Raw genomic sequence first — 22,465 nt, forward strand, 5'->3', positions numbered from 1 at the left:
CCAGAGTCACACCGACGCATCCCTCACGTGGCCCTCCCTGTTTCAAGACTGGAGACAGGCAGGAGGGAGGAAGATGCCACCACGATTGCATCCCTCCTCATTATACTTGGCAGGTGCTCGCTGAGTCACGGCCGCCCAGGTGCCAGTGCACCGCAAGGCTGTGCCGCCCTGGGTGGGTCAGGCGTTGGGGAGCAGCGCCGGATGGGTGCTGCGAGGGGTGGGTGCTCCCCTGCCCGCACCATCATCCTGGGTTTCCCCTGCCCACCTTTGCTGCAGGCTTAGGGGGTTCTTCTCCCTACAGCTTGGCCCAGGGAGGGCAAAACTTGGACCACCTTCTCCACTTACCTTGATGCTCTACTCCAGACCTTACTGGCAGCTGTGGGCACCCCCTCATTCTGCCACTCTGAGCCCCGTAGCAAGTTGTGTTCCACACCACTCCCTTTCTCAATCCTCTGTCCATCCTTTCTCTTCTGGACCTCCATCTCCCTCCTCAAATATCTCCCACACTTACCCTCAGTCATCTTTCTTCATTCCCACAGCCCCTGCCACCTCGGTGGTCTCCCCGCCGAGCACCCCCTTGCCACGGGCCATCAGCCCCCTTGGGTTCACGTCCCCTTTAAGCCTCCCTGAAGCTGGAATGTGAGAGTAGCATTTCGGCGCCCTGTGAGGTCAGATAAAGACACTATATTTATCTAGCTGGTAACCTGAGCCGTGAATTTCTGTGGCGGTGTTTTTATGCGGCCCCACAGCCCTCCAGCTCGGCCCCCTCCAGCCATTGCGTCTGGTCCCTGAAGGGTGAAGGAGCTGAGCTGTGGGGTGGCCTGTCCCCTGCAAAGGGTTTGGGTGCTGTCAGCCCCTGGGCATCACTCGCTCTCCCCTGGCCCGGGGGGAAGTGCCCTGTGGCGGCACGCTCGGCTCCTCGCACTCAGCCCTGCAGGCATCACCCCGTGGCCAGCTTCTCACCCCCTGCCATGCCAGCCTCGCAGCCCTGACCAGCCACCGGCCACCTGTCCCACCGAACCACACACAGGTGAGTGGAGGGGTGCTAAGGGGACGCTGGCCCTGGGGAGGGGGCTGCAGCACCACAGGCTCAGAGATGCTGGTAAAATTGACCCCCCTCTTCCTTCAGCTGGGTAAAACTATGGAGGAGGAGTTTGCAGGCTCTGCATCTCTGGAGAACAGGTTCAGAATCCGTTAACGAAAACTTGGCAGCTCTGTGCCAGCAAGTCCTGCTCCCCAGCACCTTCCTCATCCCCCAGCGTGGGCAGAGATGTGTGCCCAGGCACTTCCCCAGGGTCCCTTCGTTTTTCCCACCCACAGACCTCAAAGCAAATCATGCTATCGGTCTTACATTAGGGTTCCCCGGGGATGTCGGGTTTTACTGCCTGGGGGGGTGGCACGGGAGCAGTGAGTAGCAGATTCTACAGCTGGGTGGGTATGTGTCAGCAGCAAAGAGTGAGTCCAGGGTGATGACTCCTGGCCAGCACGTGTGGTGTGAGTTTGAGGGTTCTCAGGCCCCGTGGCTGGTAGGAGCTGGTCCAGCTACACACCTGACCTTGGGCAGGTCCTGCTGCTCTGGGGTGTGCAAGCAGCGAGGGGACAGTGCTGGAGCCAGAGTGGCTTCTCCCTGAGTGCTGGAGCAGAGCCACAAGAAGCATTGCTGGCAGCACCCTGGGGTGCTGGGGTGTCTCTCTGCTGATCAAGGCCACCCCTTTGTGATCCCAGTCCCTTGCAGGGAAGAAATGCTTTGCAGCACATTCCCTCCAGGTCTGCTCAGGGCGGGCAATCCTTCCTAGAGGGAAAAGCAGATACCCAGAGGGATCCTTTGCCTCGTCCCCCTTGGGGAATGGGCAGGAGGCTGTCTCATGCCTCTGGCACTGTCAGGTGGACACAGAGCCTCTCTACCCCAAACCCCTTGCAGACCGGAGCAGGCAAAGTCCTTCACAGTGTCCCCCCCTCTGCCCGCACTGTTGCAGAGGGCTGGGTGCTCCCATGTAACCTCTGTGCTGGGACATTGTGTCTCAGGGGACAGGGGACACGGCTCCAAGCCTGCGTAAGCGAGAAGCAGCTGTGCTGTAACACCTTGGACAGAGCCAGTGCTGTGTAACCCGAGCCTGCCGGCCGCGGAGGGGACAGCTGCCACCGGGCCATGGCCAGGAGGGCTCCAGCAGGGGACAGTGGCTGGAAAAGGAGCGGGGTCTCTGCTCCTCTGCCTCCAGGGTGAAGGGTTTGCCTCCCAGCTTTGTGCTGAGCTTGCTGTTGGGAAGGCTGCTGGAGCTGGAGGCCAGGGAAGGACTCCCCAGCAGCCTTAACATCCCTGCAGTGCTCCAGCTCCCCGGTCCCTGGTGCTGGCTGCTGCCTGGCCACGTGATGGTGGACCGGACATTCCTGTGCCTCAGCTTCCCCTGACACCCTGGGAGGATGACGAGGGTGCAGGAGGCCTGACTCAGCCATGCCAGCCCCAGGGCTTCGCCAGGCAGCAGGAAAGCTCAGCACTATTATGGGCAGGGAGGAGCCAGGCAGGCCAGGAAGGGACGGGAGGATCCGGGGTTTTCTCACACCCTGTCAGCTCCTCTGGCTTCTGGCACACTCTGCTCTCCCACAGCCCTGGGGTCTGCTCTGATGTGAATGGGGACTCCGCAGCACAGGAGGTTCTAGCAGATGCAACAGTCTTCCATGGTAAGACCTCTCTTCCCACAATGCTAAAGGGTTAGCTGCTGTGTCTGGGGCAGGTTCCCCCTCCATCAGCTCCCCTGTGTCCCCAGGGCATGTCCTGCCCTGCAGAGACCTGTCCTGCTGCCAGAAAGCACCTGCTGCCCTCTTGCTCCCCAGCCACCGTCTCTCCCGGGGGCAGAGGTGCCCTGCGCGCAGCCACGATGAGCCGCTGCTGGTGCCAGCAGTGGTAGGCACAGCGGGAGGGCATGGGTGCCACTGGCGGCAGGCGATGGCACAGTGTGCCGTCAGAGAGCACAGGCGCTACTGGCAGTGGGTGATGGCATGAGGCTGTTCTGGCACTGAAGTGCCTGTCCTGAGCCCAGATTATCTCTGCTGGCTTTGGGGATGGAAAGCAGCAGCAGCCCAAAGAGAGTCCCTGTGCCAAGCTGCTGCGTGTCCCAGCAAGGCAGGCAGCCAGGTGTGGACTCCCTGGGAGTCAAGGGGCTTCATCACTCTCACTGTGGCACCTGTGGGGAGTGCCAGGCCCTTGGCTGGGGTCCCACGTCCCTCTGAGCAAAATTCCCCACTGTGCATGTTGAATCCTGGCTGGCAGAACCACTCCTGGGCTCTCCCAGTGTGGGTGACGGTGGCCGCAGCCTGGCTGGGAAGAGCCAGATGTTTCATGGAGTACTTGCCTGGGAGCAAATTATTCACCCCTCAGTCTCCGTTCCCAAACAGGTCTGTGCACTCCACCTTGCTCTTGCTTGTAAATAGTTTCCTCTCCAGTGTGGGATGGTTGTTCCCTGGGCAGTAACAACAGCAACAGGGATGCATCCAGCTGGCCAGAAAGCTGAGCTGCCAGCCAGGAGGCCACGGTGGCTGGATGGTGCTTCTCACCACTGTGTCCTATAAGCAGTCCCAGTGTATTTCTGTGCTGGAGTTAGATGGGCAGGGGCAGCTGGGGGTGGCACCGCAGCCACCTCACCCCCCACCCCAGGGTTTGTGGAGCCAAGAGGGCTTGTCCCCACGATGTGTGGCTCCCTCCCACCACTCCAGTGTCACGGGGATCACTTTTGGCACACAGGCTGTGGCCGCAGCAGGGAGGCTGAGGGTAGCTCCCATCCCCAGGGTGATGTTTGCAGAGCGGTCCTGCTGGCTCCCCCAGGCAAGGGGAGCAGGCACGCCTGGTGACTCCGGGGCCCCGAGCAGGAGCTTGGGTCTCCCCAGCGTCAGGCAGGGAGAAATGCTGTGGTGGCTCATCTTGACAGGGATCTGGTGCCCATCCCCAAGCCTGGATGCATCCTGCGTGCTGCCAGGGCTGTGTGAGGGCTGGACCAGGCACTGTCTCGGTCACCTCCCGGCCTGGAGCTGAGCCAGAGCCCGCCCAGCTGGGCTGGGAAAAACCTCTGAATCAGGGTCATCTCCTGGGTGACTAGAGACTCTCCGAGCCACATGAGCCACTGTCCTGCCAGGGAAGGGACACCAGGCACCCAGGGAGACAAGCAGCAACACCAGGACAGAGGAACCGGCTGGGGTCCTGCCCATCGCAGTACCAGCTGCAGCCCCAGGACAGGTAGGGGACCAGCCATCAGCCTGCCCGCAGGGATGCCGAGAACAAACTTTCCTCTGGCTCTGGACTGCCCACATTTGCAAGCACTGGAGGCTGCTGGCTGCCACACTGCCCTGGGCTGTCCCCAGGCTGGCTCCGCCTGTGCTCTGGGTGCCTCTGTCCCTGTCCTCCTGTATGTTTCTCTCCTGCCTCATACGGGCGCCATGCAGCCGAAGCCACCCGCTCCCTGTGGGGACTGAGTGCTGGGCTGTCACCCACCCCTACGGGCTGGTCCTGCCTGGCTGGTGGGGACACAGCAGCCACCTCACCAGGGGGTGCTGGTATGCTGGGTGCTGCTGGCTGTGCCCCAGGGTCCCTTCTGTGGTACAAGGTACCCGAAGGCACACAGACGGCAGTGCCAGCTGGACCCTGCTGTTCCAGGCTCTCCAGGAGGGCTGGCTGGAGCCATGGCCATACTGCACCCCACAGCCCCCCTGCACCCTTTATCCCCCGGATTCCCATTGTTGCCTGCCCACCCCTCCAAGGGTCTCTGAGCAAGGCAGAAGGAGCTACTGGGTGTGCGCTGGTGGTGAGAACCCCGTTGTGCTCACTATGGTGTGTGGAAGCTGATCCTTGGCTCTTCTCTTGCAGTCAATGCCTCCAGGAGCGCCCTCTGAGCACCATCCTCCAGCATGTCCCAGCTCTCCTCCACCCTGAAGCGGTACGTTGACTCATCCCGCTATGCCGAGACCACCTACAGCAAAGTGCCTGGTGGCTACAGCTCCTACACCTATGGATCTACACTGGCCACATCTTATGCAGACAGTGACAAAATTGGCTTCAAAGCCAGCTACCTGCCCTCCCCCCGGTACAGCCACACAGGGCTTCCCCTAAACAGTGGCTACGACAGCAGCCGGCTGTCCCTGTACCCTGACTCCAGCATCCACCTGAGCCCCACGTACATCCGCACCCAGACCCGGTCGCCAGGCAGTGGGCTGAGCGGGGGTGCGTGCTACACCTTCTCTGGGGTTCCCAGCAGCCCTACAGGCTACCTGCCCACCACATCGTCTCTCAGCCGTCGTAAATCCATCAGCCACTCGGACCTGGCACGGGAATTTTCGGGGCTGCACACTTCGGACAGCACCTACGTGCCCACCCCTGGCCCCCTTAGCACCCGGAACCGCCAGGAGCATGGTGCCCTGCAGGATCTCTACCAGGCTGCTGCACATTCTGACTATGTCCGCGGATACCTGGATGGCTATGGGAGGAAAAACAGCCCCAGCAACCTCCCTATGAGCCCCCTCAGCCCTTCACAAGCTGGCCTTGGCTCTGCCCTGCCACCCTCGGGCACCCGCTGCTCCAGCCAGCCTTGCGAAAGGAATGACGGCTACTGTGACATGGCTACCCGGGACCCCATGGTACGTGACACCTGCTGGGGCTGGGGGAGGAAGTCGGGCTGTGCTGGGTTGTCTGGTCTGTGCCCACTTGTGCTGAGCCAGGGAGCCTGAGGCACCTTGCATGCTCTCCCTGGGGATCTCGGTGCGTTGCTCTGTGCCTCAGCTTCTGCATCTGCGCCATGCAGGGCGGCTGCTGACCGTTCAAGCTACTCTTGCTGGCACGGTTTGCTGAGCCAGAGCTGCTGTGACAGTCATGTGCGGGCAGGTGGGTGTCCTTGGAGGGGCTGTGCTCACTGGGAGCACAGCTCAGGGGGGTCCCTATGGGTGCCTTGTGTGCATGTGTGTGGGACAGTGGGTGATGGTACACACAGGCAAACTCACATCCCCGTGCATGCAAACCTGCACAGGTGCACACCTTGCGACGTGTCCCCACACAGCTGACTGTGCCCACACCCCCTGCCCTCTACTCCCTCCTGGCCCCAGCCCAATGCGCGCCAAAGCAGGTTTCCTGCTGCCTCATCCCAGCTAGAGAAGGTGACATGGCCAGGCTGGGCACTTCCCCCACTGGAGACACCCAGCTGGGAAGGCTGGTTTGGCTGGTGCTGGGTCTGGCACAGTGACCAGCTGCCAGTCAGGTTTTTCACTGGTGGCCTGTGATGTTTGATGCCTGGCACAGTCTATCCCTGCCATCCTGGGGCCCTGTGCCCCAGCGCCCAGCATGGCCCATGACAGCCAGGGAAGCAGCAGCTGCTCTGTACCATGTAACACATGGTGGCACAGCACCTGGTGCCCCAGGTATGAATTGGTGCAGCACCATCTCCAGAGCCTCAGCCTAGGCCAGGAGCAGGCATCACACATGCAGCCCAGCTCAGGCACACAGGGGAGCAACCTGGTAATTTTCCACTCAGGTTTCCTTCCAAGATCTGGTCAGGCTCTGCTCGTGTTGTGTCCCACTCTCCAGCCAGCCTTCATTTACCTATGGTGGAGGTTGGTCTGCCCTGGTGCAGGGTCTGACCGGCCCTTTCCTTCCCTGTGGCTCTGTCCCACCATCATCTGCCAAACCAGGAGGATAAGGGCTGGTGGATACTTTCCTGCTTCCCTGTGAGCTGGAGTGGGAGTTCTCCCTCTCAACCAGTACCCCATATCCCTCCCTGAGGAAACGGCTGCAGTGGCAGCCTGGAGGTCTGGCCCATGCCCTTGGGCTGGGGAGACACAGCTGGAGGGATGGGGTAGGGAGGAGCATCTGCTCCTGCCTGCCACGTGTCTGCAGCTGGGGCTTAGCAGGAAAGGTCTTCCCCGGTCCCTCTGGAGCACGGGCACTCACTAAAGCCCTCACCACCACTGCTAGGGCAGGGGTCCCCACCCTCAGGTGCCCAGACACTGCTCCCAGTGTGGGTGCCAGCCTGCTGCCATGAGGCAGGAGGGGCTGTGCCAAACCCACAGCCTTGTGATCTCCATGCGAATGTAGCTGAGGACTTTCAAGTCAGGGCTGATGGGTGGCAAAGGTGAGCAGGGCTTGTCAGCTGGGACAGGGTGCTGGGGTGGGCACCTATGCTGGGGCAGCTGGAGAGGCTGGATTGGTGACACTGGCTTAGGTTTCCTTGGGGATTTGATGGACACACCTGCTATTTTCCACTCTCGTGCTTTTTTTCCTTCCTTTCCCAAGCCAGGAAGCAAACATACCAATCATAAAGCAGACTCGGGTGCCTGCGGTCACGGCAGGTGCCGGAAACGAGCACAGGTTGCAGCCCCAGCACTGCCATTGGTTCTGCCCCATTACCCAGCCCTGAGGGCAGTGCCAGCAGCACACGCTCCCACTGGAGCCAGTGCGCGGTGGGGTTGGCTCAGTGCTGCTTCCCATCCCTTCTTCCTCAGTCGCCTCCTGCCTCGGTATTACGTGAACCACAATCCAGAGGACTTTGCAGCCAGGAGGTGAGGGTGCCTGCGTTTGTTCCTACCCACACCGTGACTTTGTGCCTCAGTTTACTGTCCCGCAGGGCAGCGGGAGACGTGTGCAGCTGCAGTGAGTGGCCGTGCCTGCCCCGCCGCCGGCTCCATGCGGGGCTGTGCTGGCTCCTGGGAAGGGCAGGACCGGAGCTGTGCCGCCCCATTAAACACCCTGGGTGAACATAGGGTCAGAGGGCTAGAGCCACCCACAAAATTGCCAGCCGCTCTCTGCAGTCCCATCCTGAGCAGCTGACATTGCTGGCCTGCAGCCAGTCCCAGCCCTGCCTGCCTTCACGGTGCCAACCGGGCCTGTGGCAACCTCTGCCCATGGCAGAAGGTCACCGCTGCAGAGGGGACAGCTGCGGGCACAAAGCTGGCTCTGAGCAATGCCATTCCACTGGGGCTCCCCTTCTCTCTTGTGCTCCAGCCTTGCCCCAAGATCTCAAGTGCTGCTCTGGCTGAAGGGGAATTTGGTCCTTGTCCCAGGGCGTCCAATGTCACCAGGGCACAAGGTTCAGCTGAACACCACTCCTCTTGCCCTGGAACTGTCTCTGCCAGCATGGTACATCCCCAGGGAGAGTGCTGCACCAGCACCCTGCATGGTGCTCAGAGCAGGCTGTGCACCGGGGCAAATCCTGCCCCCAGGCCACCCACCAGGCTTCAGGCAGGATGGGGGGAGCCCTGGGTGATGTGCACAGCAGTGGTACAGCAGTACACACACTGGAGAGCTGTGCCATGGCCCCAGGGCCCAGGATGTGACCTGCAGGTGCTGTGGGAGTGCGTTGCAGGGCACTCACGCAGCCTGCACAAGGCTGGTGGGGTGCACACCCCCACGTGCACACTGTGTCCCTGTGTGTGTACAGTGTACACACCACGGGGTGTGTATACATATACACATGCATGCACACGCAAGCAGGGATTATGACTAGCATCCCGTTGTGATGCAAAAAGCCGTGGCCCTGCAGATGAATAACGCTGCAAGATGCCTCCTCAGATATTTTTGCTGGTTCCAAAAATAGTCTCCCTCCCTCCCCGCGCCGTCAGCCCCTCCACTGGCTGTGTTGAGCTTGCTCGGCGGACAGGGGAGGCTGCTTCTGCGGCAATTAGGATTCAGACAGCAGCCACTGGCTCTGGCTGGGGGTGTATTGGTGGGGGCTGAATGAGAGAAAAGCAGACTCTGCTCGGTGCTGCCAGTCCCTCAGTGAGGCTGGAGGCTCTGGCTGTCCTTGGAGCAGCCAGACCGCACTCCCTGCCTTGGTTGCCCATGGAAATTTCCCTCAGGGTTGGGTAAGACACCTGGGCATGCAGAGCAGTCTCAAGCCTCCGTCACTCACCCTGCTGCGGTCAGAGGGGTGAAACAGAGGGAGATGCAGGACTGGAACGCAGGACACCCGGGCTCCCTGCCAGACTTCACATCAGCTCTTGCTGCAGGAGAAGAGCTGGAGCCATGCTGGCCCCCTGCCTCAGTTTACCCACTGCTCAGAGGGGGGACACCATATGGGGTCTTTGCTCCACGCAGGATTTGCAGGGAGTTTTTCCCCAATGAAGGAAGCAAAGCACTGAAATACTCTCTGAGCTCGGTGCAAATACACCCCCCAGAGCAGGGGGGGTATGCACTCGCTGTCTGCTGTCCATCAGTTCCCTCAAAATGGCACTGCCTGGGAGCCTGGCACTAGCGCTATAGGGAAGGCATGTGCCTGAGAGCCCCACATCCCTCTCAGACAGCCATTGGCCTCTGGTTACAGGCACTCCAGTCACCCACATGCTGTGCGAGTGTCCCACTTTTACTGAGCCAGTTTCAGCAAGCGAGCCCCGGCTGGGGCAAACCCTGTGTCTTGCCAAGCACCCGCTCATCTCTCGGGCCAGCAGCGTTCCGGCGGTACAGCGTTCCCCGGGCCCGGGGAGCCAGTCCCATCAGTCCTGCACCCCAGGAGGCGGGAGCGTGGCGGGGGGGGGGCCGCCCTGCACTAAGTGCCCTCCTGTCCCCGGGATGCCAGCGCGGTGCCAGTGCCCGGGGGTCGGGGCAGCAGCGCTGCCGAGAGCTGCCGGGCTGCGGCGTGCCGGTGGGGCGGAGGGGCAGAGGGCTGCACCGGGGCGCCGCCCGCGTCCTCGCCGGAGTCCCCCGGGGCCGGGGCCGCGCTGCCGCCATCGGCTCGGCGTGCGGGGAGCGCGGCCGCGGGCACCGCCGCCCCTCGCGGGCCCCCTTAGCCGTCGGCGCGGCTGTACCACGCGGTGCGGCGGGGGCTGGCCGTCACGGAGCCCGGCTGCCGCCTCTCCACCCATTTGATGTCAGCGCCGCTCAGGTGCCGTCAGCCCCAGAGCCGGCACCGGCTCCGGCACTGCACGCCTGAGCACGGCGCTGCTCCAGCGAGGAGGGGAGCCTGACCCCCCTGCCCCAAGCCTCAGCTAGCCCAAGGCAAGGGGTGCCCGCTCGGCACCCCCCGACATTCCCCCATCGCGGCTGGCCCTTGTCGTCTGGCTGTGCCCGCAAGGGCCATCATGAGGGACTCCTACACGGTGACGCTGCCCGAGGAGCCCCCTGCGCTCCCCGACCTTCACAAGGAACTGCGACCTCGTACCTCCATGCCGGGGTCCTTACTGGTCTCCACCTTCGTTGGGCTCGTCCTCAACAAGACCAAGGTATGAGCCCTGCAGCTGCCTGCAGCCCCTGCCCTCCAGCTTGCGGACAGAGAATGGGGCATGGGGAGGGGGCAGCCCCTGTCCTCACTGGGGAGCATGGGGTACCTCACAGCATCCCTCTTGCTGGAGGATGGGGTGCCTTGGGTTGTGTGCCTGTCCCATCTGGCTGTGAGGCTGGGGTGCCCAGTGTCCTGCAGGAGGGGCAGGGAGCAGGTCAAAGCATGTGTCAGGACACCTGGGTCCTTCTCCCAGTCCTGCCCTGCAGTGACCTTGGCCAAGTCCCCATGCCCCATCCTACCCGCTTCAAGATAGGGGGTCCTGGCCACGCTAGCCCCTTGACAGTGTCACCAGACTGAGCTTGGCTTTTCCTGGAGCCAGCCAGATCTCCCTCTGCGGGAATGGCAGCGACAAGGGGCAGGGAGGGCACAGTCTGGGCACTTATGTAAATCTGTCTGCTTGGGCTCTCCTGCTGCCCCAACAGGCACTTGGCATGTGGACCTGGATGGGGCAGGACAGTCTGGATCTTGTCACTTGTCCCCATCCCCTGTCCCCATCCTCCTGCAGTGCAGCCTCAGGGACTCCCCAGCCGCTGCCGCGTGAGCCAGCTCTCCTTCTCCTCCTCTGAGCAGTGCCGTGTCCTAGATAAAGCCCTGGACGGGCGAGGGGGATTAGCTGGAGTTGAGTCACCCAGGGAAGGGAAAACCGGGGGAGCCAGGGGGGAGGAAAGAAGACCTCAGTGCACACAGGTTTGTGCCTTGGTATGGGAGTGCCCAGTTTCCCCTCACCCCAGCCCTCCGCTGGGCTTGCTCCAGGCTCTGGGTGGGCAGCCTAGGTCCTGGCCTGGCCAGGCAGTGGGTGAATGCCAGGTCCGTGGGGAGGTTTGCACCCACATTGGTGGGACACTCCAGTCCCTCCTAGCACACGGCAGGAGCTGCCCAACCAGGGCAGCTGGATGAGCAGTGTCCTGGTGGGGATGATGGTGGCACATTGAGGCAGCTCCCAGGAGCTGCTGCTACCCCCCTGACACCATAACCTTCCCTGCAATAAGTGTGGGGACATGAGCAGCATGCCCTTGGGGGGATGGCCCCTTGAAGGGATCCCCTTGCCTGGGGATAGATGGTGGGGTTACCTGGCACTTTTGCTCACCCCCCAGCACCGAGCGCTGCAGCCGGCCGTAGCTGGGGTAACCTCTGTGTGCCGGGCACTGCAGAGGCACTTGCATGGCACACAGGGCGCCTGGTGGGTCTGGTAGAGCTGCGTGTGCCCACACAGGGCAGCCTGGTCCCCGCTGATGCTGGTCCCCCGTGTGGTGGGTGATGCCTGCACCGTCGCTAAGGAGCACGTGTAACTGGATCTGGGTTATTTTTGGCTGCTGTCAGGGCTGGGTGCTCAGCACCTCCCACACACGCACCAGCTGCTGCTATTTCGGAGCTGCTGGGACCCCTCCCCTCCTCTTTTCCTCCCCCTCCTTGTGCCTGGAGTGGGCAGCTGGGGTGTTTGCCTGAGGATCCTTAAAACCTGGTTAGCTGGAGGGGTGTCATCAGCAGTCTGACCCCGTAATCCCTGTCAGCCCTGGACCCTGCTCCGCGGAGATTCACCCCACCACTGTCCTCTGTGATGGGCTCACACGCAGGGCTGGGAGCAGGACCCCTTGGGTTGTCACCTCTCAACCCCACCCTTACACTGGGAGCGGGGTGGGCAACCGTGTGGCACCTCAGACCCCTCTGCACTCTCGGTGTCTCCAGCAAAGAGTGGCGATGCCTCCTGGCCCCAGTGCCCGGTCGCCTGTGCCTGTCTCTTCTTGGCGTGATCCTGCCTGGCTCAGGGAGTACCTGGGGAGCTGGAAGAGCCCCACAGCACAGGCGCAGCACAGCCAGGTCAGAGGGTGGTTGGGAGGGCACCGCTGGGTGTGCAGCCCCGTCCTTCAGGCTCACTGACTCAGGGCTGGGCTTGCACTTTCCCAGGTGAACTTTATCCTGCAAAACAGCTGTGCCAATGTCTGGGCTGTGCTTGTGTAGGGTGTCCTGGAGGGGACACCCAGAGTGGACAAGGTGGGCAGTGGTGGGCACTGCGCACCTCCTGCAGCTGGAAGGCAGGCATCAGGCACTGCAACCCCCCAGTGTCCTGGGACACAGGCTTGGCAAGGGGAGACAGTGGGGGTGGCTGGCCTGGCCTTCAGCCCAGGGCATGGGGCAGCATTGTCACCAGGCAGGGAGGACTTTGAGCCCTGCTCATTGTCCCACACCAGGGAGCTGAGCAGCAGCAGCAACCGCGCAAGTAGGATGGGTCAGGCCGGTCATGTCTTCCTACCGGGTCCTTGGCCATGGTCCTGCATGCAGCCGGTGCAGGGAGAAGCTGTGGTGCTGGCTCTGCCAATGATGCCTACAAGGGGATAGGGCTTCTGCTCCATGAGGATGCTCCTGGCACCATGGCCTCACTGGGCTGCCCACAGGCACAGCCAGCCTGCACCAGCCACTGTCTCAGTCCTGTTCTCTCTCTCTCTGCAGAGCTCCAAGGCAGTGCAGGGGCTGACTGGCTTGCGAAACCTTGGCAATACGGTGAGTGCTTACCAAGGCACCTGGCTGCACAGCCCCAGCTCACCCAGTGCTCTTCTGTGGGCACATCTGTGGGGCAGTGGGGAGCCCTGTCCATTCGCCTCACCCTTAGCATCCACACTCTCACCCTGACAACTCCCCGCTGCTGATGGTGCTGGTGGAGGAAGGATTTCCCATGCTCTGCACTGCTTCATCCCCATCTTCTGCCCACCCACCCCAGGTGTCCCCTTGCCACTGCCTGCCTCCCTCTGATTCCCGTTGCCATGGTTTTTTCTCTTCTGCCTCCCCCAGTGCTTCATGAACTCCATCCTGCAGTGCCTGAGTAACACCAAGGAGCTGCGGGATTACTGCCTGCAGAACCAGTACCTGCGGGACCTCAATAACAACAGCCGCATGCGCACTGCGCTCATGTCAGGTAACCGTCAGTCACCAGCCCCTGGCTCCAAACCAGGCAGGGCTTCTGTGCTTCCCGTCCCTGCAGCACATCCTTGATCCCCTGGGCCACCCTGTGTCCTGGAGGACCCCCACCCAGAGGTTGGTGCTTCTCCTCAGCCTTGCTGGGGCAGGCGCTGTGCTGTGGGTACCCAGCCAGCAGAAGGACCGGGTCTCGTGGGGACCGTGGAGCAGAGTGCTGATCTCTCTGGGGGGCACGTTGAGGACATGCCACCAGGGCTGGCCGGGGATAGCTGTGCCACTGACCTGCCCCTCTGTCCACAGAGTTTGCAAAGCTGATTCAGCTGCTCTGGACCTCATCCCCCAATGAGAGCGTGAGCCCCTCTGAGTTCAAGACACAGATCCAGAGATATGCCCCCCGCTTTGTTGGCTACAAGTAAGTGTTGTCGCTGTGGGGGCGGCAGGGGGGAGCCGGGTCCCTGCCGCCACTCACTGGTTGTGCCCCATGTCTTGCAGCCAGCAGGATGCACAGGAGTTCCTGCGGTTCCTCCTCGACGGGCTGCACAGCGAGGTGAACCGCGTGCTTGTGCGGCCACGGGCCAGCACAGACACCCTGGACCACCTCCCGTAAGTGATGGCTGGGCCAGAGGCTGTGGACGAGCCCCATGCACAAGCTCACTGCCTGCAAGCCGAGGCATGGGGTCCTCTGGGATGGATCACAGGGTCTGGCATCCCCTGAGCCACACTCAGTACTGCTCTGTTTCCCAATTTCTTGCAGTGACGACGAGAAGAGCCGCCAGATGTGGAGGAGATACCAGGAGAGGGAGGACAGCCGCATTAGTGGTGAGCAGGGCTGTGAGAAGGGGAGGGCAGGGCTGGGCTGGGAATGAGGTTGGGAACCAGGGGTCTCACCCTGCTTTGTCCCATCCCCACTAGACCTTTTCGTTGGGCAGCTGAAGAGTTCTCTGACCTGCAGTGAGTGTGGCTACTGCTCCACAGCCTTCGACCCCTTCTGGGACCTCTCCCTGCCCATCCCCAAGGTAAGGGGTGCCTGCCGACCCCCGTGCCCCTGTCCCGCACACACTGTCCCTGACCCACACTGTACTCCCACAGAAAAGCTACGGGGAGGTGACCCTCATGGACTGCCTACGGCTCTTCACCAAAGAGGATGTGCTGGATGGGGATGAAAAACCGGTACGGGGTTTGGGGCATGGAGACAGGTGGGCTTGCCTTGGTACAGGCTGGGCCCCTTTCCCTCCACACCTGTGTTGCCAGGACTGTGGGCTCAATGCCTGGTGGGACTGGCCTCTGTTCTCACCTTGCTGCTTGTGCTGTTTGTCTCCCACAGACATGTTGTCGCTGCAAAGCCAGGACAAGATGCACAAAGAAATTCAGCATCCAGAAGTTCCCCAAGATCCTCGTTCTTCGTATCCTTCAAGCAGAGGGATGGGCCAGGGGCTGGTGCCGGGGGGGGCATGTGGTTCCTCATGGGCTCCCCTTTGTCCCTTGGCTCCTTAACATGATCCCCAAGACCTGAAGCGCTTCTCAGAGGCCAGGATACGAACGAGCAAGCTCACCACCTTTGTTAACTTCCAGCTGAAGGACCTGGACCTCCGGGAGTTTGCCTCCCAGAGCTGCAGTGAGTGCTGGCGTCTCCTGGCTGTGTTCCTCGCACCCCCCAGGGTGCTGCAGCCCGTGATAGGGGGCAGAAGCACAGGGGGTGGGAGCCACAGACATCCATTGTGCCGGTCCGTTCCGGCCGCAGCTCTGTGCTGGCACGTTGGGGGCACCCGGGCAGCAGCCAGCACTGCTGAGCACCCCTCTTGTTCCCCACAGACCACGCCGTTTACAACCTCTATGCCGTCTCCAACCACTCGGGCACCACCATGGGGGGACACTACACTGCCTACTGCAAGAACCCCGTCTCCAGTGAGTGGCACAGTTTCAACGACTCCCGGTAAGGCTGAGCATGGGATGGGGGCAGCTTCAGGCTTGGGGCAAACAGAGACCCCTTGCCAAAGACATCCCAACGCCTCGTCCCCATTGCTCACGGCACATCTCCCCATTTCCGCAGTGTTACCCCGATGTCATCTAGCCACGTCCGCAGCAGCGATGCCTACCTGCTCTTCTACGAGCTGGCCAGCCCATCCTCCCGCATGTAGCCAGCCCTGCCTCCCTGGGGATGTGCTGCACCACACTTAGAGCCAGCTCCTCCAGGTTTTGGCCATTTGCCCCAGAGGTGCAAGATGGAGGCGAAGAGGAGAGAACCTGAGGTGGCTGCAATGGGAGGCTGGAGGTGGCCAGGAGCAGACCCCAGGCAAGGACACTCCAGCTCTGAACTGAGGAGGGCAGCCGGTGGCAGGGCAGGGCCAAGGCAGCTCAGGCACCTCCTGATTGCTGCCATTTGGTTTTTACCTTAGTTTCTTCTTCTTTTTTTTTTTTTCCTTTTTTTTTTTGTTGGTGGATAATAAAAACACTGAGCAAGGGACTCTGCAGGCATGGGGCTTCCTGCCCCATTGACAGCCAGAATCTCCGCTCCCTTGGAGGAGCACTCGATGCTGGGGACCCAGGAGAGCCTCCCGCATCTCTCCTGGCCTCTTGGCACTCCCCTGCTGCTTGGCCATCCCAGAGGATTCATGAACTGCTCCTGGCCTCCTCCTGGCGCTTCTGAACCTCCTGGCGAAGGACCCCAGCCCTTCGGTTGCCTCCGTCCTGTCTCAGGCAGCACATCCCCACCAGCTGCCCCTGCACACTCCTCAAAACAGCCTGTGTTCAGGCCCAGACCTACAGACGGGACGGATGAGAACATTTTGTGGAATTTACATGTATTTATAGTGGACTTTGCCCAACCTGGAGCGCCTCACCGCTTCCTGGCTCTCCAGGGACTTGTGCCGGCGGGTGCTTCCGGTGGATTTTTACCTGCCTCCTCATACAACGGTGCCTTAAACCATTTAGGGGAGCAGGAGGCCATTGGGGTTGCACAAGAGTGTCCATCCTGTAGAGGAGAGGGAGGGGAGGACAGTGGCTTTCTGGGACTGTCTGCAGTCGGGGCTTTCTTCTCCCTGCAACTAGGAGCCCCGCTGGGTACCCAGGGGTGTGCGTGCCCACCCACCCAGCTTCTCTGTCCTTTAGCTAGCAAACGCCAGTGGCCTTTTTAGCCTTTTCTCTAATTTATTCTCCTCCCTTTCCTGCCTTGCTTGAGGTGCAGCGGGAGGAGAGATGGGCCCAACCCAGCACAATCCCAGCCCCAGTCTGCAAGGCAGCTACATCCAATCCAGCAACCTGTCCTGCTTTGCCCTCACTGTCCCTGTGGGCACAGGCTGAGCACTCTCACACCGTGAGCACCCCACCGCCCCTGGAGCATCCCGGGGGGGCTCAAGGGAGGGCAGGCCAGGATGGAGGGGCTGCCCGCGGCAGGTACCGGACGGGGGCAGCGTTGCTGCTTGGCAGCTGGCTTGTTTACTGTGTAAGCAAGGTGGGCAGGAAGTGTCTCAAACACGTGAGACTCACACAGGAATAAATTTTAGCTTGAACAGGGTGCTGTGTACATGTGCTTGTCTGTGGGTTGGCCGGCGAGGGACCGTGTCTCCCGCAACAGGAGGTGAATCACCACCAGTGCCAGAGCAGTCTGCCCATGCATGGCTGTGGGGGTCCATGGTCACCCATGCCCAGGGGTTTGCCTGAAGCAATGGAGATGTGGGTGCCGGTGGCAGTCTGTCTCATCCAGCCATGCATGCCCAGGTGCAGCAGGAGCCTTTTCTCCTCCTCTTGCCCAGAAGAGCTCCTGGCGCTCATGCTCTTCGCCCCAAGCCCCTGAACAATGGCCCCTTTCTCCCCTACTTAGGGATGGAGACCGGCACCGAGGCATTAAGGGGCAATGGGAATGCAGACAGTTGGGCTCAGGAGCTCGGTGTTGGGGAGGCACAAGGGAAGGAGGGACGTGTTCAGCCCAGGCTCCCCAACACAGCTCCTTCAGTGCCACCCTGTGCTGGCAGGGAGCCCAGAGGCAGCAGGCAAACCAACAGCCCCTCTGTGCACCTGAAAGCAGGGTCCCTGGTGGGACAGGGTCCCCGCAAGGCAGGTGCGAGCATGCCTTCCCCTTTAAGACTCTGGCTTTCCGTGCCAGAGCCTGACCTCGGCTTCCTCAGCTGAGCTGGATTAACGGGGCGAGGGGGAAGGGGCCTGCAGAAGGGACTGGGGCTGTCAGCCTCCCGGGGCTCCCCACACTTGTGGCAGGGTGGCCATGGCTCCTGAGGCTCTGTGGGGTCCAGCACTGGGGTGGCAAATGTAGGCACAGCTGGCACTGCCACCATCTCTGCCCTGCTGCATGGAGCGGGGGACCCCAAGCCGCAATGGGGGCAGCTGGGGGGGAGCAGGTGGTGGGGCAGGCGGTGGTGCCGGGGGGCAGAGCGTGCTGGGGAGGCTTTTAGCCAGGCTGCGCTGGGAATCATCTGCTGCCATGAAAAACTGCACCGAAATCACGCTTTGTCCTGAGGCTCTGGACCACAGCAAGGTAGGGCTGAGGGTGAGGGTGCTACCTAGGGGTCCCCACCTTGCCACCCATAGGTCCCCACAGCATATTTCTCATGGTGCCACCTGTGCTCACCCTCCTACAGACGGAGTTCTGCAACCCTGTCTTTGAGGGCGAGGAGCCTCAGGCAGCACTAGGCACGGAGCACCCACCAGACAAGGACAGGACCAGCCCCAAGTCATCCCCGGATGGCCTCGGTACTAGCCTGGGGGCTTGTATGCACATGCCTGTCCACAGGGCCACCAGAAGCAGCTGGTGTTCTGGGAGTGGGGTGGTAGGACAAGTTCCCTGCAGGGCTCTGGGGCTGATTAGGGGACCCACCAGCACCCCGGGGACAAGAGGTTGGGACACGTCCAGCCAGGGCTCAGCCAGCCATGCAGGGAGGAAGCAGCGTGGGGGTACGGCTAGTAGCACCCTGGCTCTGCCTGCTTTCCTCACCTTCCCGCAGGTCAGCAGCTCTGGGGGCAGGCAGGCTGGCAGTACCGTGCTGACTGCAAGTTCACCTGGCTTTGCGTGGCTCTGATGAGCGCCGTCCTCCTCTTCCTCATCGCCCTCCTGCTGGGCATCGTCATCCACCGTGAGTGCCCAAGCAGGGAGAGCTGGGGAATGGGGCAGGGGACACAGAACCAGTTCGGAGGTGGACAAGGGCACAGCAAGAGTGTCCATCCTACTTGGGACCTCCTAGGGTCTGCCCATCCTGATGAAATAGTGCCCCCCATGCACAGGAGAAAGGGGGATCTCCACTTCCCCAGGATGTGGCAAGGTCCCTGGCCCCTATGAGAGCTGTGCGGGGTCCCCTGGGACCTGCACGTGCGTGGGATAGGGTGGGAGCTCGGGACATGGGTCTGGGTGGGCTTCCAAAGCCCATTCCCTGTACTGCAGCCATCTCTCTCTGCTGGGGCTGAGCTGTCTCTGCTCTTTCCTGGGCACAGAGCTGACAACCCCGCAGCTACCCAGTGCCCCAGCTGCAGCCCTACCCGCCCGCGGCACTGCTGCCACCACCGCAGCGCCCACCCGAAGGGACTCCCCAGCCCCCAAAACAGCTGCCATTCCAACCCAGAGCTGGCTGCCCACAGCCAGCACGGCAGCACCAGGTAAGTCCCATGTGGGTCAGTGTGCTGGGATGGCGGTGCCCCACGGCACTAGCTCATGTCCACACTGTTGCCCCGTGCAGCTTGCGGCGGGACCCTGCGTGGCCCTGAGGGCTCCTTCAGCTCCCCCAACTACCCCGGCCCCTACCCACCCGACGCACTCTGCATCTGGCACATCAAGGTGGGCCCTGGCCTCGCCATCCAGCTGAAGATGGAGACCTTCAGCGTGGAGGGCACTGCCTCCTGCCTCTTCGACCGTGTGGAGCTCTATGAAGAGCAGGAGTTTGGCAGCACGAACCCTACTCCGGCTCAGGGGGGCCCAACCAGGTAGGGCTCCTCGTACCCGGGGAATATGGTGGTGCAGTGGGGAGGGGGCAGCACCTCCGTGGGTGAGCGGTCTCACCCCTTGTTGTACCCCCAGGTTTTGTGGCAATGTGGCCCCTCCGACCTTCAACACCAACTCCAACCACCTGCGTGTCACCTTCGTCTCTGACAGCAGTGTGGGTGCCCTGGGTTTCAGCGCCCGCTACCGCGCCGTGGCCCCCAGTGAGAGTGAGTACCCCCACCCAGGCACTGCGGGGACTCCTGGCTGCAGGCAGGCAGGGGGTAGCACTGGGGGGTCTCCCGTAACAGCTGGTGGAGGGGAAGTTGCCCAGTAGGATGCCACTACCAGCCTGGCCATCTCTGCTTATGCTGCAGAGAGCTGTGCCTGGGACGAGCACTTGTGCGACCAGGGCCTCTGCCTCCACCTGGGCTTCGTCTGTGATGGCTTCCATGACTGCACGGACAAGAGCGATGAGGCCAACTGCAGCCTGAAGCACAAAGGTGTGTCAGCCCCCTACCTGCAGCCCAGAGCCCCTGCGGCACCTGGCCAGAGGGCACGGCGATGGGCAGTGGGATGCAGGGGCAGGGGAGTGGGGAAACGGTGAAGGGAGAGGGGCAGGGGGTAAAGCTGCATGTGTGTGAGTCTCTCCAGAGTGTGGGGGGCCACTGACCGCCTTGGAGGGGCACTTCTCCACCCCAGGCCATCCCCAGCCATACCCGCACCAGCAGGTGAGAGAAGGGATGCGGGCAGGGTGGAGGTGGGAGGAGGGTGAGGGCAGGCAGGGAGGAAGGCAGCCTCCCACTGCGTGCCCCTGTCTGGCTTCATGGGTGTTGCTGGCTGCCTCCTGCCCTGCAGCTGTGCCTCTGGCAGATCTCAGTGCCTGTGGGCCACGTCATCGACCTGCACTTCCACAACTTCAGCCTGGAGTCACACGAGGACTGCAGCTTCGACTTCGTGGAGGTGCACGACAGCACAGGCACAGGGGCCGCCAGCCTCATGGGCAGGTACAGGCACACCCCTGCTACCTCCAGCCCTGCTGCACCAACCTGGGTGCACCTGGCTCACGTGGCTCAGCTGAGGCGCGATGTGGGCTGGTGAGGAAGAGCCACGGGAGGACAGGGTTTGGGCAAGTGTTGGTCAGCCCTGCTGCCCACCCTGGCCCCATCCCTTGCCCCACAACCCTGGCAGGTTCTGTGGCCACCAGATGCCACCCACCCTGACCTCCTCACGCCATGTCATGACTGTCCTCTTCGTGGCAGACGAGGGAGTAGCAGACGATGGGTTCTTTGCCACCTACCAAGCCCGCAATGCCACAGAGAGTAGGTAGACAAGCAGGGATGAAGGCTGCTCAGAGGGGCTGTGCAGGCACTGTCCTTGGGGGTCTTCAAGGCCAGACTGGATAAAGCCCCAGAAAAAATGTTCTCGATTAAGAAGAGCAGAGACAGGGGTGGTCAGCATGGGAACAGGCTGACTCCCAGCCATGACCAGCCTGCTCTCTGTCCATCCCCATGCCCAAGCCCATGTCCTGCTGTGCTGGCCCCTCTCATCCTACAGAGACCTGTAGCCCTGCAGAGTTCTCCTGTGGAAATGGTGAGTGCCGGGCACTGGAGTCTGTGTGTGACGGCTGGCACGACTGCCCTGATGGCACCGATGAGCTGAACTGCACTGGGGTCTCCTACCCACCCTTTGGTGAGTCCCACCCCCGGGTGCTCCACTCAGCCTCACCTGAGCCCACCTGGCCTGGGAGACACGCTGGCAGCTGCCCTGTGGCTACCGTCTGCCTGAGGCACACCTGCTGGGCATCGCTGCTGCTACAAGAAGTGAAGCACCTTGCCCTGTGGCAGGATCTGTCTGTGAGCCTGTGGAAGTGGAGATGTGCCTGGGGCTGGGATACAACGCCACCTCCTTCCCCAACATCTGGCTGGCTATCCCGGACCAGGAGGGAGCTGCTGAGGTGCTGCAGGACTATCAGGTGAGCTGTCTGGGGGCTGCACGTAGGTCTGCCCACACCATGCCATGCTCACCGCCACTGTCCCACAGACGCTGATGGAGCTCGCCTGCTACCAGCACCTCCGCCTCCTCATCTGCAGCCTCTTCGTGCCCAAGTGCACCCCGGATGGGGGTGTCCTGCAGCCCTGCCGAGCGGTGTGCCTGGCTGCTGAGCTGCGGTGCCAGCAGTCCCTTGGCCTCCTCGGTATCCTCTGGCCCATCAACTGCAACATCCTGCCCGACTCCAATGACCCCATAGAGTGCTTCCAGCCCTGACCCAGCAAGAGAAGAAGAGCAGGGGCTGAAGCAGCCTGCCCAGAGCCGCCTCCTCACCCCAAAAGTCCATCCCATCCTCCTGTTGCAGATACCCAGCTCCTGGGGTGTTCCCCATCCGTAGAACCCCATGAACCCCATTGCCTGGCTCCTTCTTGCCTGCCCTGAGGTCAGCCCCTCCGCTCAGCCCTCAGCTCAGTGCCTGGATGCCATGGGCTTGTGCTGGAGGGGCTTTGCCCATGCAAAGTCCCACTGCCAAGCAACATGGACAGAGGCAAGAGGGTTGGGCGCTGTGTCTCCATCCTCAGCCATCCCCAGGTGTGTTGGCCAGAGCTGTGCGATATTCCCAGCCCACTTCTCGGCTTCAGCTTCTCCAGGCTGTGTGCAGTCTCTTCCCAGCAGCCCTCAGGTAGCTGCTAGCCTAGCAGGGGAACATTTAGCAGTCCCCAAATGGGGCAAAGCTGGGCTGAGATAAGCCAGGCTGCAGGCAGAAGAAAAGCCCAGACCTGCCCATGTCCTGCAGCCCCAGAGCCAGCAGAATAAACAGCATGAGCAGCTGACAAACCAGGTGGAGGAGGTGGCTCATTTGGGGAGGGTCTGTTTGTGGCTTGTGCCAGATCGGAGGGCAAAATGAGACATGGGACGAGGGAGGGAAGCCAGAGCTGAAATGAGGGTGTCTGAGCAGGAATGTAGGGTCACAGGAGAGACTGCCTGGCTACAGCAGAGAATGGACTGCTGGCTGTGCCCCTGATGGACTGGGGGGCTTGCAGGGACCCAGAGAGATGGATGAGTCTTGAAGTTGGTCAGGCTGGTGGCCCTATGGTGCACGGAGGGGATCCTGTTCCAGCAAGGGCCGTGACCCTGCTGGCTGAGTTCTGGCCATGTTGGCTTCAGGCCACCCTGATGGCTGCAAGCCTGTCAACACTCTGCAGCCACAAACCAACTCCAAGCTGGCCAAAAACAACAGCCCCTTCACACCTTGGGAGAGAGGAGCCAGACAGCTCCCTGCCAGCGTGCAGCCTGGCCCTGGGCACCTGGGGCAGGAATGCTCAGCCAGCAATGTCACCCACACACAGGGAGGAGAAAGCCAGCAGTGCCAGAATGCTTCCTGCTGCCCTTT

At 62.0% G+C, this 22,465-nt stretch overlaps 2 protein-coding genes across 8 annotated transcripts; both read left to right on the top strand.

The window, feature by feature from the left end:
• Positions 1–774: 774 nt before the first annotated feature.
• USP2 (ubiquitin specific peptidase 2) lies at positions 775–16,674 on the top strand. Of its 3 annotated transcripts, none has more exons than XM_065040281.1 (13): positions 775–1,030; positions 4,856–5,622; positions 12,696–12,746; positions 13,035–13,158; positions 13,461–13,572; positions 13,653–13,763; positions 13,915–13,979; positions 14,073–14,176; positions 14,250–14,330; positions 14,485–14,563; positions 14,668–14,775; positions 14,973–15,093; positions 15,211–16,674. In XM_065040281.1, the coding sequence occupies exons 2-13, from the start codon at positions 4,897–4,899 to the stop codon at positions 15,296–15,298; spliced, it is 1,770 nt and encodes a 589-aa protein (XP_064896353.1). In that variant the 5' UTR covers positions 775–1,030; positions 4,856–4,896; the 3' UTR covers positions 15,299–16,674. The 3 variants fall into 3 exon arrangements, with proteins under 3 accessions (XP_064896353.1, XP_064896352.1, XP_005500793.2); XM_065040280.1 differs by lacking the exon at positions 775–1,030 and adding an exon at positions 2,542–2,679; XM_005500736.4 differs by lacking the exons at positions 775–1,030; positions 4,856–5,622 and adding an exon at positions 9,828–10,188.
• A 612-nt stretch (positions 16,675–17,286) lies between these two features.
• Positions 17,287–21,909, top strand: MFRP (membrane frizzled-related protein). 5 transcript variants are annotated; one of them, XM_005500785.3, is made up of 13 exons: positions 17,287–17,649; positions 17,753–17,864; positions 18,116–18,244; positions 18,600–18,761; positions 18,842–19,085; positions 19,180–19,310; positions 19,458–19,583; positions 19,735–19,811; positions 19,939–20,087; positions 20,272–20,402; positions 20,638–20,772; positions 20,928–21,055; positions 21,124–21,909. In XM_005500785.3, the coding sequence occupies exons 1-13, from the start codon at positions 17,464–17,466 to the stop codon at positions 21,346–21,348; spliced, it is 1,935 nt and encodes a 644-aa protein (XP_005500842.2). In that variant the 5' UTR covers positions 17,287–17,463; the 3' UTR covers positions 21,349–21,909. The 5 variants fall into 5 exon arrangements, with proteins under 5 accessions (XP_005500842.2, XP_021140934.2, XP_021140935.2 ...); XM_021285259.2 differs by having other exon boundaries at positions 17,321–17,649; positions 19,726–19,811; XM_021285260.2 differs by having other exon boundaries at positions 17,321–17,649; positions 19,726–19,811; positions 19,954–20,087.
• Positions 21,910–22,465: the final 556 nt, after the last annotated feature.

The sequence above is a fragment of the Columba livia genome, chromosome 24 (assembly GCF_036013475.1).
Source record: "Columba livia isolate bColLiv1 breed racing homer chromosome 24, bColLiv1.pat.W.v2, whole genome shotgun sequence".
Taxonomy (NCBI): Eukaryota; Metazoa; Chordata; class Aves; order Columbiformes; family Columbidae; genus Columba; species Columba livia.

Bases quoted from the DNA above. Each gene is read 5' to 3' on its own strand.
- USP2 (XM_065040281.1), top strand. From the start codon at position 4,897: ATGTCCCAGCTCTCCTCCACCCTGAAGCGGTACGTTGACTCATCCCGC. The intron at 13,573-13,652 runs GTAAGTGTTGTC...CATGTCTTGCAG, and splicing joins CCCCGCTTTGTTGGCTACAA to CCAGCAGGATGCACAGGAGT. The intron at 14,564-14,667 runs GTATCCTTCAAG...ATGATCCCCAAG, and splicing joins CCCCAAGATCCTCGTTCTTC to ACCTGAAGCGCTTCTCAGAG.
- MFRP (XM_021285259.2), top strand. From the start codon at position 17,464: ATGGAGCGGGGGACCCCAAGCCGCAATGGGGGCAGCTGGGGGGGAGCA. The intron at 20,403-20,637 runs GTAGGTAGACAA...CTCATCCTACAG, and splicing joins AGCCCGCAATGCCACAGAGA to AGACCTGTAGCCCTGCAGAG. The intron at 21,056-21,123 runs GTGAGCTGTCTG...ACTGTCCCACAG, and splicing joins AGGTGCTGCAGGACTATCAG to ACGCTGATGGAGCTCGCCTG.